Source organism: Mastomys coucha, unplaced genomic scaffold (assembly GCF_008632895.1).
Source record: "Mastomys coucha isolate ucsf_1 unplaced genomic scaffold, UCSF_Mcou_1 pScaffold9, whole genome shotgun sequence".
In the NCBI taxonomy this organism is placed as follows: domain Eukaryota; kingdom Metazoa; phylum Chordata; class Mammalia; order Rodentia; family Muridae; genus Mastomys; species Mastomys coucha.
The window spans coordinates 51,936,991-51,954,430 of NW_022196915.1; the positions used below are offsets into that span (position 1 = coordinate 51,936,991).

Consider the following 17,440-nt stretch of genomic DNA (forward strand, 5'->3'; position numbering starts at 1 on the left):
AATTCAGAGTTTTTCTTACAAGGGCGTGCCATCTGCTGGCTCCCTGGCGTATCTGTCACGCTTGGGGCAGTTCCCCCAAGACTTCCCTTCCCCTCTGCAGGTGCTTTTTTTCCCCATCCGACCCGTAGTCAATTTTTATTTCCTCCGTATGGGCAGTCTTAAAACCTGGTACAATGGAGTTTGCATTTTGGGGCTCCCGAGTGACCAGAGCAACATAACTGAGCATGCTCGGTCGCGAAGAGCTGTTTATACATAAACGCAGCGAGTCTTGAAGGAAGATTTTTCAAGGCTCCTGGTTTCAGGATTGGATACAGCTTCCTCCAAGCATTCTATCAAGATGTTACAGCTCCTCCCACTCACCCGACCGCCACACTTTTCTCCCTTTATCTCTGTGCCCAATTTTGGAGCCAGCCTTCCTAGGATGCCCTGGCCAATCAAGAGACCACACATTGTTGCCTAAGAGACCCCGGATGCCAGCGACAGGATTTATAGATGGCGATTGGACTGCTGGAAGCGGTGAGGTGGGGGCTGAAAGGAGTCAAAGAAAGCTGTCCTAGTGCAACGATAGCAACCCCAGAACCAGAGGCTTGAAGAAGGAGGCCAGCTGCTGAGGTGAGCAGTGGGTAGAGCAGGAAAAACATGGAGATTCTGAGAGAGCTCCCCAGCTTCCCAAAAGCTTGCCGGGGCACCTTGGGGATTAAAGTGCGCTGCAGTTTCAATGGCTGCTTCACACCTCTGAAATTAACAACCAACAATTATAGTGCAGGTCAAGCAGTAGCTTTGAAAACCATGCACTACATGCTTATTTAGGTTTTAGCTATTTGAATATAGGGTGAATTCGTATTTAAACCTACCCACCCTCTATTTCTGATACTGTGTGAGACTCCCTTTGTCTGGTGATATTACAGTGTACTGTGAGAGAATTGTGTGTTAGCAGAGAAACTCAATCCTAGTCTTCATTGTAACCTCCAAATAAAACTCTGACAACCCTGAGTATTTCCTTTGTGCCAGGATCATCGTGTTCTGAGTTTCAGCGTGCAGTCCCACAAGGTTTAATCCTCAAATGCTCCCTCCCCGTGCTCTACCATGACATTTTCCCCTTCCATTGAATAACATTGTACATCTACTATGTATGTACAACTGTGACTGGAATTTAAATGAGCGGTGACAGAATAGACGACCCCCAAAGCATTGGGGTCTCATGCCTCCGTCCTTACAGTGGTCAGGCTATCAATGGATCTGCATAGAGTACAGGAAAATGGAAGGCCAGGCTGAAATAGTTACATTGAGGTGACCCAGACTTCCAGTTGAGGAATTGGAATTCCAGTCCTTAGTGAGATGAGAAGGTTTCTGAGTTGAAAAGTGACTTCACTGACTGGTCATTTCAAAACAAACAAAACAAAACAGTTGGGAGTGGCAGCACAGACCCTGGAAGAGGCAGGTGGATCTTTGTTAGTTTAAAGCCAGCGTGGTCTACATAGCAAGTTCCAGACCAACCAGGGATATGAGGCAGACTCTATCTTAAAGCAAAAACAAAATTGAAACAGAACAAAACGAACCTTAGGGCTTGGAATATCAAATACTTGGTAGAATGCTTGTCCAGCATGCATGAAGCTGGAACCCAACTCTACATAAATCAGGCATGTGGCAAACACCTGCAATCTAGAACTTGAGAGGTGCAGGCAAGAGGATCAGAAGTTTAAGGTCATCCTTGACTGCCTAAGAAGGTTTGAGGCCTGCCTGGGATAGATCCTTAGTAAAATTATTGTGTAATAGAGATGGTGGGAAGATTTAGAAGGTCAGACCAGAAGCGTGTGACGACTCAGATGCCAGCTTGGCTGTTGAACATGAGCCTGGAGCCATATGTAGGGGGTGAGGACCCTGGGCCTTCTTTCTACAGTTTTATCCCAAGGAACATGAAGCGTAATGACAGGCAACCATTAAAAGGCAAGGAAGTCATAAGTACTTGCAACTTGTATCTGTGGTCAAGGATGAAACAGTCTTTGTTGTCTTGGTAGATGGGGTGCAATTATTTCTTGTGTGTGTTGTGTGAAAACTTCTATGTTTTGAATAGTTGCCAGTAGTCTATTTGTGAACTTTTATATGCATACAAACTATGTACACTGTTCATCTTCTGGGACTGAGGGAGAAGGGAAAATTCAAAAAAAGGATAATTACAGAAGATAGATAAGACATCCCCACTGGCATGCTTTTTCATGACTGTCATGAAAAAAGTGACAAGAGTGATGCCTCCTGGCTAACCACACCTCCTGGAAACCATGAAAGCCTTATCTAAAGTGGTTTTTAGACCCAAGGAACCCGGAGGAAGAAAACTGCCTGTGCAGACCCTTAGGGTGTCTTTGAGAAAAGCCACTTTAGCTTCATTCAGAAATGGCACCTAAAATACATCAAATGGCTTTCCACACACACTGGGGAGCAAGGGAGCTCCTCAGCTTAACGCAGAGATTTTAACCCGGGGGGGGAAGCAGAATTTTAGCTTCCTGTGTATTTTTCTAGGAAGAGATGCATAGATTTTATCCCAGAGGCTTTAGGATTTTTAAACTAGCTACTGTCTTAAAGGAAGAAGAAGGGGACTGGGCACAGTGACAAACTCCAGTAATCACAGCACTGGAAAGATTGAGGTGGTGGGATCCCGAGTTTGAGGGCAGCTTGGACTACAGTAAGTCCCTGTCTCAAAATTAAAAAAACAACAAGCAGTATACAATTTTACCTGGACAGATTTGAACTTGGTAGTGTTGCTTTGTGTCTGTAGTTTGCCTGCTCGCCTGTGTGTGGATCTCTGGCTGCTAGTTAATAATGCTAGTTAATAATGAAACTATTTCTTGTACCTTTTGCAACCCTCGGTGACAGGACCAAGGGAAGGTGTTGACTATTGAACACTTCTCAACATTGTTCATTGGTAGAGTCATCTACTTGTGTGTGCAAACCCATCTTCAGAGAGAGGGTAGGGTAGAAACACTGAGGGCAGGCACTGACACTACTGTCCGTTATAAAATATTCCATCATGATCTCCTGAAGTACAGGTTTTAGGTGTTCTATATCTACCAAGTTCTAACAAAGACTGAAGGTTACTAAGTAGTGGCCTACCCTTCAGCCACCTTGGCAAGGTCTTTCCTCTCTTTATCCTTCAAGCATCATTTTGGAGATACACATACATAGGATTTTTTTTTAAAAAAAAAAAAAAAACTGCACAAAGTGGGGATGGAGAGAGGGCTCAGAAGTCGGGGTGCTTGTTGTTCTTGTAGAGGACTCAGGTTCGATTCCCAGCCTTCACATGATGGTTCACAACCATCTATGGCTCCAGTTCCAGAAGACCTGATGCTCTGTTCTGAACTCATCAGGTACCAACTATGCATGTGGTGCACATACATATGTGTAGACAAAACATGCACACACAAAAATAAATAAATTTAAGAAAAAAAATTTAAAGAAATAGAAGAGCTAGTATTAAAAAGAAACTGCACAGCCGGGCGGTGGTGGCGCACGCCTTTAATCCTAGCACTTGGGAGGCGGAGGCAGGCGGATTTCCGAGTTCGAGGCCAGCCTGGTCTACATAGTGAATACCAGGACAGCCGGGGTTACAGAGAGAAACCCTGTCTCGAAAAACCAAAAAAAAAAAAAAAAAAAAAAAAAAAAAAAAAAAAAAAAAGAAACTGCACAAGGTTAAAAAAAAATGTTGCCAAACAGATGCAGAAGAGGAGAGGACATGTAGCTCCTGGGGGTCAGACGGGCAGGGACAGCATTGCAGTCTGCTCAGGTAACTAATGCAAAAAAGGATAAGCCGTGGTCAGTCCATCTGTAACGTGACCCAGTCACCCACCATCTCTTGTCACGAGAGGGCTACTGATGGCCTTCAAAGGAAGACAGAATGCAGCAACTGGACACTTCTAAAATCAGCCAACCAACCCGCACCAGTGGGGAAAAAATAATTCTTTATGGAAATAAAGCTACCTTGATTAAAAGTAGGCAGACTGTATACCAGACAATCAAAACTGGCAGAATTTTCCCAGTAAACTCATCTGTCCATATCCAAAGCCTTGACCTTGACCCCCACCTGTCTGCTCCTTGAGTATGTCTTAGGCTGGAATTCTTTTACACTAAGACCAGAGGAGGAGAGTTAATGACACAAGGACAAAAATTAGATGTTTGTTTTGAGACAGGGCTGGCTTCAAAATCTCTATGAAGACCAAAATGGCTTTAAATTCAAAGAGGCTCACCTACCTCCACCCCCCAAATGTTGGGTGAAGGGTGTTAGGTTGTACTATGACCCTCAAATTGAGGAACTTCTCTTCCTGGCCAGTAAACTACGTTCTGAGCTTCCCCCGTGACCCAGTGGTTTCATTCCTCTTCCACTCACGAAGATCTTGGACAGGGTATCCAGTGGTCTAAGGAACTGCACCGCAACCTTACTACCAGCTCATTGTACACTTGTACTGATTAGACATATGAAGTCTTTGGCATAAACAGGGCTCTCAGTAAATAATCTACCCATACCTTATTTCAACATTACAAAAACAAAAACCAGACAAACAAAACCGTTAACTTTATTCGGTTCTTAGAAGATTCAGCGATTCATTTCTCCTGATAGGTGTAATCTTTCTTATGGAAAAGTGCCAGCTCATTTCATGATGGCATTTGCACCTCCCAAAAGCATTGATGGCCCCAAAATGCAGACAAAGATGAGTACCTGGACACCTCTGAACCATCAGCTTCTGAATGATCAGGTAAGTGGCCAGAGGTACTTTCTCATTTGGGTCCATGATTGGGGGAAAAAAAGGTAAAATTCTGATCATCAGAATATGAGCAGGAATTTTTAAAATGACACAATCTATGAACAAAAGACAAAACAAAAGGTTTATTTAAAAACAACAACAACAACAACAACTTTATTTGTATATTTGCTATGTAGACAAGACTAAAAATAGATCAGAGTCCTGCCCAAGGGAAAAGTTGTCATTCTTTCCTGCACTGGATCCTCACTGGATCTCCTTGGAGCCCACAGAATTTGGGGAGGGGAGGAAAGATGTTCAGGAGGGATTTCCCCGCCTGCCCACCCCACCCGGATCCCTGAGGTTCTGGGTGAAATTAAGGTCACTTACTGAATACATTTCATCAAGTCCTCATGAGACTGATATTCTCCTAGGAAGTCTACTTCCCGACTGACTTCTAGGGAGACATGTGTAAAATACCCCTAATAAAGGATCATAGCACATAGCTGGGGGTGAGAATGGCAGCCCTCTGGGGTATTGTATTCCTGCTTCTGGGAGCTGCAGGACTCTGATCAGTCCTTCAACATCAGGACCACACACCTCCGTGGCAATGAAACAACCAGTCTCATTGTGTAAAACCGACCTCACCATCTTCCCCCAGGTGGAAAACCCCACTTTGTACCACCATGTGGACCCATGTTAGGAACCTCCATCTGCACACTCTTACCTCCACATCTATGCCATGTGTTCTCTGGGTCTGTGAGTCTTCTCTCTAGATCTCATCGGCCCAGCTCCATGTTCTTGGTTCACAGCCTCACCACCACCCCTTGCCAGGAACAGGTACAGAAAATCTCCCCTTTCCCTGTCAGGTGTAGGACTTGATTCTTCACCATAATTTACAGGCTGACAAGTGAGCCTGTTGCTGGTGGGAAAAAAAGACAGTACTATTTCATCACAATAAATGGCACAAGGGTCTGGGCAGGGACCAAGAACTTCCTCTCACAGCAGAGCTGTTAGGGCGAGCATTCTGCATCAAGCCTAACCACTGGTTCTCCTGGTCAATCTTGACCTGGAGATGGTGAAGATGTGGAGTGGTGCAGATGAATGCCCAGCACAAGATGGATTTCCTGGCAGCTCAAGACCAATGAGCACAGGGCATCTACTCCTTCACAGTAAGCAGTGAACACAAGCTCCTCTTCCTGCTAGGCTGCCCTCCTGCATGGCAACTTGGAAAGCAGATCCAAGTGAAGACTTCTTGGGGCCTTGACTTCTCAGTGTGCCCAGACTCTTAAGATGCAGAAGCCTGTGGAGAAACATCTATCTGCATACCCTTGCCTCCATGCCCCATGTGTTCTCTGGGTCTGTGAATCTTCTCTCTAGATCCAGTCCACCCAACTCCATGTTCCCAGCCTTACCCTTACCCCTTGCCAGGCACAGTACTCTAACACCCTGGCTCTTGTCACTGCCTCTAACCCGCTCTATTAAGGCTCCAGAAAGATCTCTCTGAAATACCAGTCCTATCAGGTGAGGCTGAAAATGGGATCTACTCCAAAGGACACATTCCAACCCCACCATGCATACATATCCTTGAGGTCCCTTCAGGCCCTGGCTCCCAGCTAGCCTCCCAGATTCCACCCCTGCTGCTACTCCCTGGCTGTTGAGGCCAGTCAGGTGAAGTCCACAGCAGCACAGCTCCTGCCCACCACCTGTGAGTCACTTCAGGGTCCCCTCGGCAGCACTGCCACTTCCTGTGTCTCTGGCTTTCCCATTCAGCTTTAGTCCATCAAGACTGACGTGCTCTTCCTCTCCCACGAGTCTGGGTGTGGCTTCTAGAACACAAGGCCAGTCATCCCACTATTCTCTCTCTCTCTCTCTCTCTCTCTCTCTCTCTCTCTCTCTCTCTCTCTCTCTCTCTCTCTCTCTGTGTGTGTGTGTGTGTGTGTGTGTGTGTGTGTGTACTTGCACATATGCAACTGCAAGTATACATGTGCATGTATGGGCACGGAGGTCAAGGGACAACTTTAGCTCTTATTCCTCGGGTGTGATCTACCTTGTTTTTTTTGAGACAGGGTCTTTCATAAGCTTGCATCTCACCAAGCAGGTGCTGCAGGCTATCCAGTGAGCCTGAGGGATCTGCTTGTCTCTGATTCTCCAGCACTGAGATTTTAAACACAACTCTTGGCGTTTTAGTGTGAGTTCTGGGGGATGCAATTAAGGTCCTTGTATTTGCAAGACAAGTATTTCACTGACTGGGCCCTTTCTTAGACGTTCTTTGACTTTTATCTTTGGGCCCTGTCTTAGTTGGAGTTTTACTGCTGTGAGCAAACACCATGACCAAGGCAAGTCTTATAAAGGACAACATTTATTTGGGGTTGGCTTGCAGGTTCAGAGGTTCAGTCCATTATCACTAAGACGGGAACATAGCAGCATCCAGGCAGGCATGGTGCAGAAGAAGCTGAGAGCTTTACCTCTTCTAGTGGAAGATTGGCTTCCAAGCAGCTAGGACAAGTGTCTTAAAGCCCACACCCATGGTGACACACCCACTCCAACAGGGCCACACCCTCTAATATCGCCACTCGCTGGGCTGAGCATATACAAACCATCACAGGCCCTTCCAGCTCCTTCCTTGGCTGGAGTTGCTCTGTGGTTGCTGTAATCCTAAGTATTGATCCCCTTTGGCAAAGCAAAGCTCATAGTCAAGCCTGGCTCATCTTAGAACTAGAAACTTTCTCCTAATCTGATGTGATACAGGAGTAAATGGTGTGAGAGTGAGAGAGGTATGAGAGTGTGCGTGCACACGTGTGTAAGAGATTGGAATCCTGAGAGATAAAATGAGGAGAAGCTATAAAGGAAAAAGGTGCAGAAATGACATAAGGAGGTGGGGAGAGATGGAAGAAAGGAGGCCTCAGGAAGAAAAGGACAGGCAGAGGCAGATGGAGCCTGGCCTCATGGCGCCAAATGAACGTATGGAAATCTTTTTCTTTCAGCACAACAACTATTTATTGAGCACCTGTTGTGACGCTCGTAGCTCCCCAACAGTTTATATAACAGCTTATTCCTCCAACGTCAGTGTCAGATTTGGAAATCTGTTTTCTCGTTGAATTGCGAAGGATTTGCACATGTGTGAGAAAGTGATTTGAGTCGAAATACGAAGTTGTCAAATGTCTTCATTTTCAGAAAACTTCCAAGAAAAGTCTTGATCAATTTGGCCACTGTGAAAAAAAAAAACAAAATAACAAAATAACAAAAAACATTATCTTAAGCTAAACATGGTGGCACATGCCTTTAATCCCAGATCTTAGAGGCAGGAGGATGTCTGTGATTTCAAGGTCATCTTGGTCTACAAAGTGAGTTCCAGGCCAGCCAAGGCTGCATACAAGACTCCATTCCCCCCTTTTTTGACATTGGTGGCTGGGGAGATAGCTCTACAGTTAAGAGCACATTAGAGCTTGCAGAAGACCATAATTCAATTCCTGGCACCCACATGGGGTAGCTCACAGCTTCCTGTACCTCAGGTTCCAGGGAGATCTGATACCTTTGGCTTCTTGGGGCACTAGGAGTCATGTGCACATACCCACACACAAGCATAATTAAAATTTAAAAAAATCTTTTAAAAACTATCTTAGGGGCTGGTGAGATGGCTCAGCGGGTAAGAGCACTGACTGCTCTTCTGAAGGTTGTGAGTTCAAATCCCAGCAACCACATGGTGTCTCACAACCACCCATAATGAAATCTGACACCTTCTTCTGTGTACTCATTTATAATAATAAATAAATCTTTAAAAAAATAAAAACTATCTTACTAGTCCCCAAAGTACCTGGGTGCATTTGTAGGTGAAGTGATAAAGAACGGTCCTTTATTAATTATTGGTAGTGTTATTTCGCGATGCTGGGGCTGGAACACGGGCATTGCGTGCATGCACAAAGAGTTCTCCCACTGATATACATCCCTAGCCTTGAGAAGCAGATTTTAAGATGAGCATGTAAGAATTAACCCTAAAGAAGAGGAGAGAAGGTGTGATGGCTGTTCTTGGTGGTCAGCTTGACTACATCTGGAATTAACTAAAACCCAAGTGGTTGGGAAGACCTTAAGATTGTTTCTTAATGAAGTCATTCGAAGTGGGAAGATCTGTCTTTCATCTGGGCCACACCTTCTGGGGGCAGCCAGAGTGACATAAAGGATGGAGAGGAAGGAAGCGTGCTCTCTGTCTGCTTGCTCTCGATGGCAAGTCTGCCCCTTCACTGGCAGTAGAGCCTACCTCTTGAAGATCCTGACATGTACTAAAAACCAGCTGAGACAGACATCCAGCCTCACAGACTGAACAACTCCTGGATTCTTGGATCTTCCTTTGCTAGACAGTCATGGTTGGACTAGCCAGACCACAGCCTGTGAGCCATTCTAATAAATATTGCATATGTGTGTAAGTTTTGTCCCTCTAGAGAACTCTGACTAGTACAGAAGGGGTGGGAATAGGTTTGTGGCCAAGGATGACTGCAGTGCAGTCTCCGTGACATCTCCACTGGCCCCACAGGGCGCCAGCTGTTAGGTTTCGTCAGAGTCATCTCACAACTCCGCAAGGAGGACCGGCCTCTATAGTTGACACTAACCTTCAGTGACCAGCTGCTCTCCCCTCCAAGGTCATGACCTTGGCCCAACGCAGCTCCGTTCAGCTCCTGGCTGTCAACCAGCTGCCTCCCAATGGATATTAAACACACCTCCCCATTCTAGAAAGGATCAATACAACATAGCAAACACAGCATGGTCTCATCTTTGTTCTTTAATGGTTTTTGCCACATCTAATGATACCTTTTTAGAGAAAATACTCATCATTCATAACTCTCAGATGCAAAGAAAATCATTGCTTCAAATGAATTTTTAAAAAACATATATATACTATTGTGAAGTCCCTTGTAAAAATATTTATTTTACTTTTAATGTGTGTGTGAGAGAGAGAGAGACAGAGACAGAGACAGAGACAGAGACAGAGACAGAGACAGAGAGAGCTCAGATTCCCTGGAGCTGGAGTTACAGACAGTTTTGCCCTGCCCTACTTGAATGCTGGGAACTGAACCGTGAGTTCCCTGCAAGAGCAGCACATGTTCTTAACCACTGTGCCACCTCTCTCGCACCCATTCCCCTCTTTTGGGATAGGGTATCATGTAGGTCCAACTGGCCTTGAACTCATTAGGTAGCCATAAATAAACTTGCACTTCTAATCCTCCCGAATGTACCTGCCTAGTCCAAGAGGCATGTGGCTCTAAGCCCCGTTATGAGGAGCTGGAGGTTGAACCCAGGGCATCATGCATGCTAAGTAATGAGTCCACCCACTGAGCTGCATCTCTAGGCCTTCATTTTGTTTTTAATTTTTGTCTCCCCTCTGTTCTGTAGTAAAGTGTGAAGTACATAATAACCAGCTCGGCCAAAAATAAGAGACTCGGGATTTTAACTTCACAGCAGGTTTTCAGCAGAGAGACTGAATTCAAATTTAGATAACTTAAAAAAAAATAAAGCATCATCAAGGTAGGCAAATGCAGTCGATTACAGAGTAATTTGGGCACTGAGGACTCCTAGGGGGGCGTGTTGCAATGGTACCTGTGCTCTCAGCCAGTGCTGTAATTAGAAGGATCACGTTCCCCTCCACACAAACTTAGCTGTGGACAGGGATGGGCAGGATAATTGCCTCGACTCTAGCGATTATCTCTCTCTTGTGTATGCATCCCAAAACATCATGTTGCACACCTTAAATATATATAATTTTAAAACATGAAAAGTGCACATCCCCACTTCTTTGGGGCATGGAATCATGCACCCCGTCATGCCTGAGGAAAGTGTGTTCTGGGAGACAGCGGTTCTGTAGCCATCCACTGATCATAATGTAGGATTTCCAGGAGAGTCCCCTCCTCTACTCTACTGATGTCACACGAGGAAATATGCAATTTCAATGTCAACAGACTAAAATAATAACCAAGGGATTTTGACTTAACAGCAGGTTGTGAGTAAACTGTGATATAAACAGACTGCAGCCGTCTGTGAGAGAAGAGCCATTTTAATATTGCCATTTCAAAGAGATAGTCTGTTTTCCAGCTTCGTAAAAAGGAAGACCCTGATTGTACATCTTTGGAATGGAAATTCACTGAAATTCAGGGAACATAAGAATGCAAATCCAACTGAGGACTGACAACAAAATGATTTGTCCAAATTATTTATTCAAATATAAATAGGCAGGTCTTGAACTTGTGATCCTCCCGCGTCAGCCTCCTGAGCGGTTGGAATGGCAAGCCTGCACCATCAGGTCTGGCTTAGTCAGACATTGTGTTTGCTTTAGCCAGCTGCGTGACAGAACCGCTTCCCATGTCATTCCTTTTCTGATACCTTTCTGGGGACTGTCTTTTTTCTTATTGGTGCCCTTTGTTACCGTCAGCCACACCCATGGAGGTACAGCCTAACCTCCTTTTGAAAACTTAGTTATGACGTCAAGACCCAGTCTTCCTCCTACTGCCAGGTAGCACACAGGCAGAAGTTCCTTAAGAATTTAAGGCTGCAGGCTCGGTGGTATTCACCTATAATCTCAGCACTCAGGAAGCTGAGGCAGGGGAAGCATCAGTTCCAGGCCATCTGGGCTACACAGGCAGTCAGGTTGGAGAAGACCATGATTATAGTGAAAGACCAGGGTCCCTCTTTTCCTCCTTTCCTTCTTTTCTTTTTCCCTTCCTTCCTTTCTATTTTGTTTGTTTTTGTTTTTGATACAGGGTTTCATGTAAGCCAAGCTAGCCTTAAACTGACTATGTAGTAGAGGATTCATATACATAGATCCTCCTGCATCTGCTTTCCAAGTGTTGGGAGTCACGTGTGTGTCACCATGCTTGGCCTTTGGTCTTTTGGCTAGTCTGCCTCTGCCTCCTGAGTATGGGGACTTCAGTCCTCACCATGGTAGTGGTTTGAATAAGTTTGGCCCCCATAGGTTCATGTGTTTGAATCCTTAGCCCACAGGAAGTGATACTATAAGGAGGTGTGTCCTTGTTGGAGATAGGGTGTCATTTGTAGGTGAGCTTTGAGATCCTATGTTCAGTCTCTGCCAAGTGTGGACGAGTCCCTCCATTGGTTCCTTGCAGAAGCCAGACTTCCTTGATGCCTTTAGATCAAGATGTAGAACTCTCAGCTCCTCCAGCACCATATCTACCTGCATGCTGCCATATTTCCTTCCGTGATGATAATGGACTGAACCTCGGAAACGTGAACCAGCCCCAATTAAATGTTGTCCCTTACAAGAGTTGCCTTGGTCATGGTGTCTGTTCACAGCAGTAAAACCCTAACCTAGACAACCACCGTGCCCAGCTAGACCCAGTGATTTGTTTATGTTTTTAAAAATCTGGACAAAGCAGCTTTCATGAAAGTCCACATGTCCTATCTAAAATAAGGAAGTTGAACAAAAATCTCTTTAGGGTTTTAAATTATTTATTTTAATATTTTTATTTATGTATGTATGTGTGTATGGGTATGTTCACATGAGTGCAGTGCCTACAGAGTCCAGCAGGGGGATGTCAGATCACCCGGAGTTGGAGTTACAGGTTGGTGTAAGCTTCCAAGTGCTCTTAACCCCTGGGGCCATCTTTCTAGCTCCTCTTTAGGATTTCTTTCAGCTCTGAGCTGCTGTGACTTCAGAAACCTTTTCATTATTGTTGCTTGACCAGCAGTGTCCTAGAGAATCTGTGATGGAACCTGTTCTTGCTAGTTCTGGGGAGCATGTAAGAGGAAGGGGTTCGTAGGTATATGGGGAGGTAAAATGAACAAGAGCTACTAAACCAGACACTCTCAGCTAAGCATAGTGGTACATGCCTTTAACTCCAGAACATGGGAGACAGAGGCAAGATATCTGTGAGTTTGAGGCCAGCCTGGTCTACATAGTGAGCTCCAGGTTAGCCAAGGCTACATAGAGAGACCCTGTCTCAAAAAATAACAACAACAATAAAATAAACAAACAAACAAAAATCCAGACACTCTTCAGGCCCTGTGGAGCTTGAGTAGAGCAGAAAGGGGAGGGGCCATGGGCATCAGATTGTGTTGGCACTGGTGACTTCACTTGGGAGGAGGGGAGGAGCCCTAAGGTATCAGATTGAATTGGCACTGGTGGCATGACTTGGGAGGCGGTATTGGAGGAGAAAGAGCTCCAGAAACATTTGAATCCAGGTTTACTTTTGTCTCTTGTGTGTTTTCTACTTTCTCTTCTATTTGCGTGTATAATCCTGAGTTTATCTGTTGCCATTATAGGGCCATAACATCTCAGTGGCAATGAAGGGAGAGGGATGGGGGGGGGAGGGGGAGGATACAAGAGTCCTTTTCTTTCTTCTTGAAAGCATCTGCATGAGGTCTATGAGGACTTTTTCATGGCACTTGTTGAAGCCAGTATTTCAGCCCCCATTTCAATATGCCTTTGGCAACCACCGTGTGGGCTCCAGGAGAAAGAAAAGAAAAGATGAGCCTCTGGCAACACAACACCAGCTTCTCAACCTCCTCAGTCAGGAGAGCGCAAGGTCTGCACTGCCTCGCCTAGCTGCCTCTCGTTCCTGCAGAGCTGCTCTCGAGAGCTGTAGCATTGATCCCCATTTGAAAGCCAACAGAGGGTGTCTGTGTTGGCGCCGCAGAGACAGTCACATATGTTCATTATTCTCTCCTCCTCTCTTCATAACCCTTCCTCTGCCAAATATACCCACGTTGGTCTTCTTTTCACTTGCTCAAATCCACATATGCTCTGGGACTCAGAGAAACACCAACGTATACATTCCCTCACAGTGCATTGCAAAACCCAGAAGGCCATCAGATCTCACTGTCACATCCATAGGATTCCACTATCTCGAAGACTTGTGATGTGCTTGCTATACCGGCACTCTGCTTGAATGTGTCAAATGATCAGACATGGTTTCTGTCAAAACAGTGTATAAGGACAAACCTGTGCTGCCATGAAGTTGCAAGCCCAGAGGTACACATACAGAAATTACTAATTTTATAATTAGTAAGTCCATGGATGTCTGTGTATATCCATATACACTGAAGGGCAAAAGCAGGGCTGGAGAGATGTTCCGTCAGCATGAGGACCTGAGTTGGATGCCCAGGACCTGCAAAAAAAAAAAAAAAGCTGGACACAGTGACATGCATCTATATCTTAGTGTCTGAGAGGCAGAGATGAGGGCCAGCCAGCCTAGCCAAACTGATGAGGTCCAGCTTCAGTGAAAGGTCCTGTCTCAAAAAATAAGTTGGGAGAGATTAGGGAAGACATGTGATATTGTCAATCTTTGGTCTCTGCACACGCATGCTTGTTCTCTCTCTGTCTCTATCTGTCTCTGTCTCTGTCTGTGTCTCTCTCTCTCTCTCTCTCTCTCTCTCTCTCTCTCTCTCTCTCTCTCTCTCTCTCTCACACACACACACACACACACACACACGGGAGAGAGCTGCTCATTCATGTATTTTACGAGTTCTTGTGTGATTAAATACTGAAAATTTCTGAGATCACCATTTTCTTACTTACCTGTGTTAGTTTATGACCTTTCAAATTTGATAAGTGAATACTCCTCACAATTCCTTCTCATATTTCATTTCTCTTAAAGAACAATTTCTCAGTGAGTCGTCATCGTAGTACGTACTTGTAACCCCAGTACTTGGGAGACAGAGGTAGGAAAATCAAACCTGTTGGGCTAGCGTGGGCTATGTAGTGAATTCCAGGCCAACCTGAACTACAGAGTGTGATACCCTGTCTAGAAGTAAAAAAGAAAAAGAAAAAAAAAAAAAGGAAAGAGGATCGGAAGAAAGAAGAGAGGGTAGATTACTTCTTTTATATGAATTATTCCATATACAGAAACTAAAAAGAGAGAGAGCCCTCATGTAGGTTAAAAGTAAGAAAAGTGGGCTGGTAGTGTAGTTCAGCAGTAGAATGCTTGCCCAGGATGCACAGAGCCCTGGGTTTGAGCCCCAGCACTGCATAAACCAGACATGTAATCCAAGCCCCCTAGAAGTAGAGACAAGAAGATTGGAAGTTCAAGGTCATCTTGGCTTACATAGAGAGTTCAAGGTCATTCAATAAATAAATAAAATGCCCTCTGGAATGCAATGTGGCTCTTCCTACTCACTTGAGATAGTGAATACTTACTCACTTACCCTTTAGTAATTTGTTTATAATGGATGTCTTGAACCACAATGCACAAATGACCCTATTTTCTTTTTTTTTTCTTTTTTCTTTTTCCTTTCTTTCTTTTTTTTAAATTTATTTATTTATTTTTTGCTGTAGGTATTTGAAGAACGAAGAGCTCTGCTTGGAAAATGGGTAAGCATCTAAAATATATAAGGCTGGGGATATCTGTATTTCAGAGCACTTGGCTAAAATGCACAAGGCCTTGGGTTCAATTCTCAGTACCACTAGATAGATAGATAGATAGATAGGTAGGTAGATAGGTAGATAGATAGATAGATAGATAGATAGATAGATAGATAGATAGATAGACAGACAGACAGACAGACAGAGACAGACAGACAGACAGACAGATAGAAGATAATAAAAGTAAAATATACCTGTTTCTGCATTGTGGTATATTATCTGTTTTAGTCTATCTAAGCTACTATCGTGAAAATCAGGCCAAGTGGCTATTCGTTCATTTCTTTTTTAGTTCTGGAGTTTGAAAGTCTCTAGATCAAGGTGCTGGTGATGAGTGCCTGGTGAGAGCAGCCATCTTGCTGCCTTTTAAAATGGCAGAAAGGGGAAAGGGTCCTTGGAATCTGGTTAGATCCTGTTGAGGGCTCCAACTCCCCAAGGTCATACTTACAGCCCGACTCCCACCCCACCTGCCCACCCCTCACTCTGCAGGTTAGAATTTCATGTTGTTTTTAATTTTTTGTTTAAATTTATTTCATGCATATGAGTGTTTTGTCTGCATGTGTATATATGCGCCAGGTGGGTACCCAATGTCCATAGAGGCCAGAAAAGGGCATTGTATCCTCTAAAACTGGAGTTATAAATGGTTGCTAGCCACCATGTAGGTGTTGGGTATGCTGAATCGTTTCTGTAGCTCTTACTGTTGTTGTTTGAGTCAGGGTCTCTCTCTGTAGCCCCTGGCTGGCCTGGAGCTCACTAGGTAGGCCAGACCAGACTGGCCTGAAACTTATATACCTTCAGGGATCCTCTTCCCTCAGCTTTATAAATCTGGAATTATGGGGGAGGATATTCCCCCTAGCTGAGGTTAAGGAGAATCTTGTGAAAGAGTTGAGAGACCTGAGGAGGATGGGTTAGAAGACCAACAGAGTCAACTAACCTGGACCCTTAGGGTGTCCTAGAGACTGAACCACCAACCAAAGAGATAGCATGGGCTGAACCTGGGCTCCCCACACATATGTAGCAGATGTTCAGCTTGGTCTTCATGTGAATTCCCCAACAACTGGAGCAAGGGCTGTCCCTGAATCTGTTGTCTGCTTTTGGATTTTGTTCCCTTGTTTGGGCTGCCTTGTCTGACGTCAGTGGCAGGAGGGTGTGCCTGGTCCTGCAATGACTTGATGTGTTAGGGTGTGGGGTGGGGATTAGGGGGATAGGGGTGAGAGGGGCTGTGGGGTGTGGGGTGGGAGGTTGCCCTGGGGGGCCTCCCCCTTCTTGCGGGAGAGGGGGTTGGGGAGGGACTGTTGGGGGAAGACTGAAAGGAGGGGGGGCTGGCTTTAAAATGTAGAGTGAATAAATTAATGAATGAATTAAAAAAAGATTTCAACATGTGAATGCTTCAGAACACAAACATTGAGTCTGTAGCATTATCTTTGTGCCTATGGAATGCGTACCTAAGGCAATGCTGGCTCTTTCCTGGGAAGCATGACTGATTATTTCCATTTAGATTCTACCTTGAGAACAGAACTCATCCATTATTTTAATGACCATAATTTAATCAAAAGGACTGGTGAACAAATATTAAAAACAAAGACTCAGGAAGGAATTGATGGGGGTCCATGGAGACAGAACGGGGCTGATGCCAGCATTCCTTGTGCTTTGGGAGGAAGAGTTCCAACCCAGCCAGTATCCACACCCCTGAGGAATGAAGTTGGCAACTCACAGCCAGTTGGGTCTGATATATCCAAGGAAGCATGGTGGTTTTAGGTTGTCTGGGGGAAAAGCTGGAGCCAGGGATGAGGGTGAAAGATAGTTCTGACACGAACAGCAGGCACTACAGAGAGGAATATGTCTCTTCTTCCTCAGTTTCCCCCTTGGTGCCCCCCTCTTCACAGGCAGTATTTAGCAGAGAGCTAGCTGTCAAAGAAGAAATATGGCTACTGATTTCCAGCCTCCTGGTCTCACGGAGTATAGGGATATGGGTTTGGATCTGAGAGATGGTCTCTTAGTAACCAGAGCAGCTCATCTCTTGGGCTCTCAGCATCCAAGTAGCGGTACACTTCTGTATACACTTCCACATGAGAACACTAATGGCTTCGTGCTTTCGCCTAACAAGACACAGCTACCCTTCCTCATCAATGGGCAACTCTCTCATCTGTTCCTCTAACGAAGAAACAGAATCCCAAAGGTCATTATCTATCACTGGGTAATGTCAAATTATGTGTTTCTGGGCAACAAGTTACTTGTTGAATTATTCTAGTCTCAAGTAACTATTTTCCACCACTCAAGAGAGTTGAAAACATATGGTCATACAAAAGCTTGCACATTAGTGTTTATAGCAACAGTAATCAAAATA

General features: G+C 44.8%; 1 protein-coding gene across 2 annotated transcripts in view; it reads left to right on the forward strand.

Annotated features, from left to right (window-relative positions):
* The first annotated feature begins 351 nt into the window (after positions 1–351).
* Fbxo16 (F-box protein 16) overlaps positions 352–17,440 on the forward strand; it is a 48,794-nt gene continuing 31,705 nt past the window's right edge. For both annotated transcript variants that reach the window (XM_031361044.1, XM_031361045.1), the window contains exons 1-3: positions 352–612; positions 4,610–4,745; positions 15,010–15,045. In XM_031361044.1, coding sequence (XP_031216904.1) covers positions 4,647–4,745; positions 15,010–15,045 — 135 coding nt within the window. In that variant the 5' untranslated portion in view covers positions 352–612; positions 4,610–4,646. The remainder of the gene's footprint in view (positions 613–4,609; positions 4,746–15,009; positions 15,046–17,440) is intronic.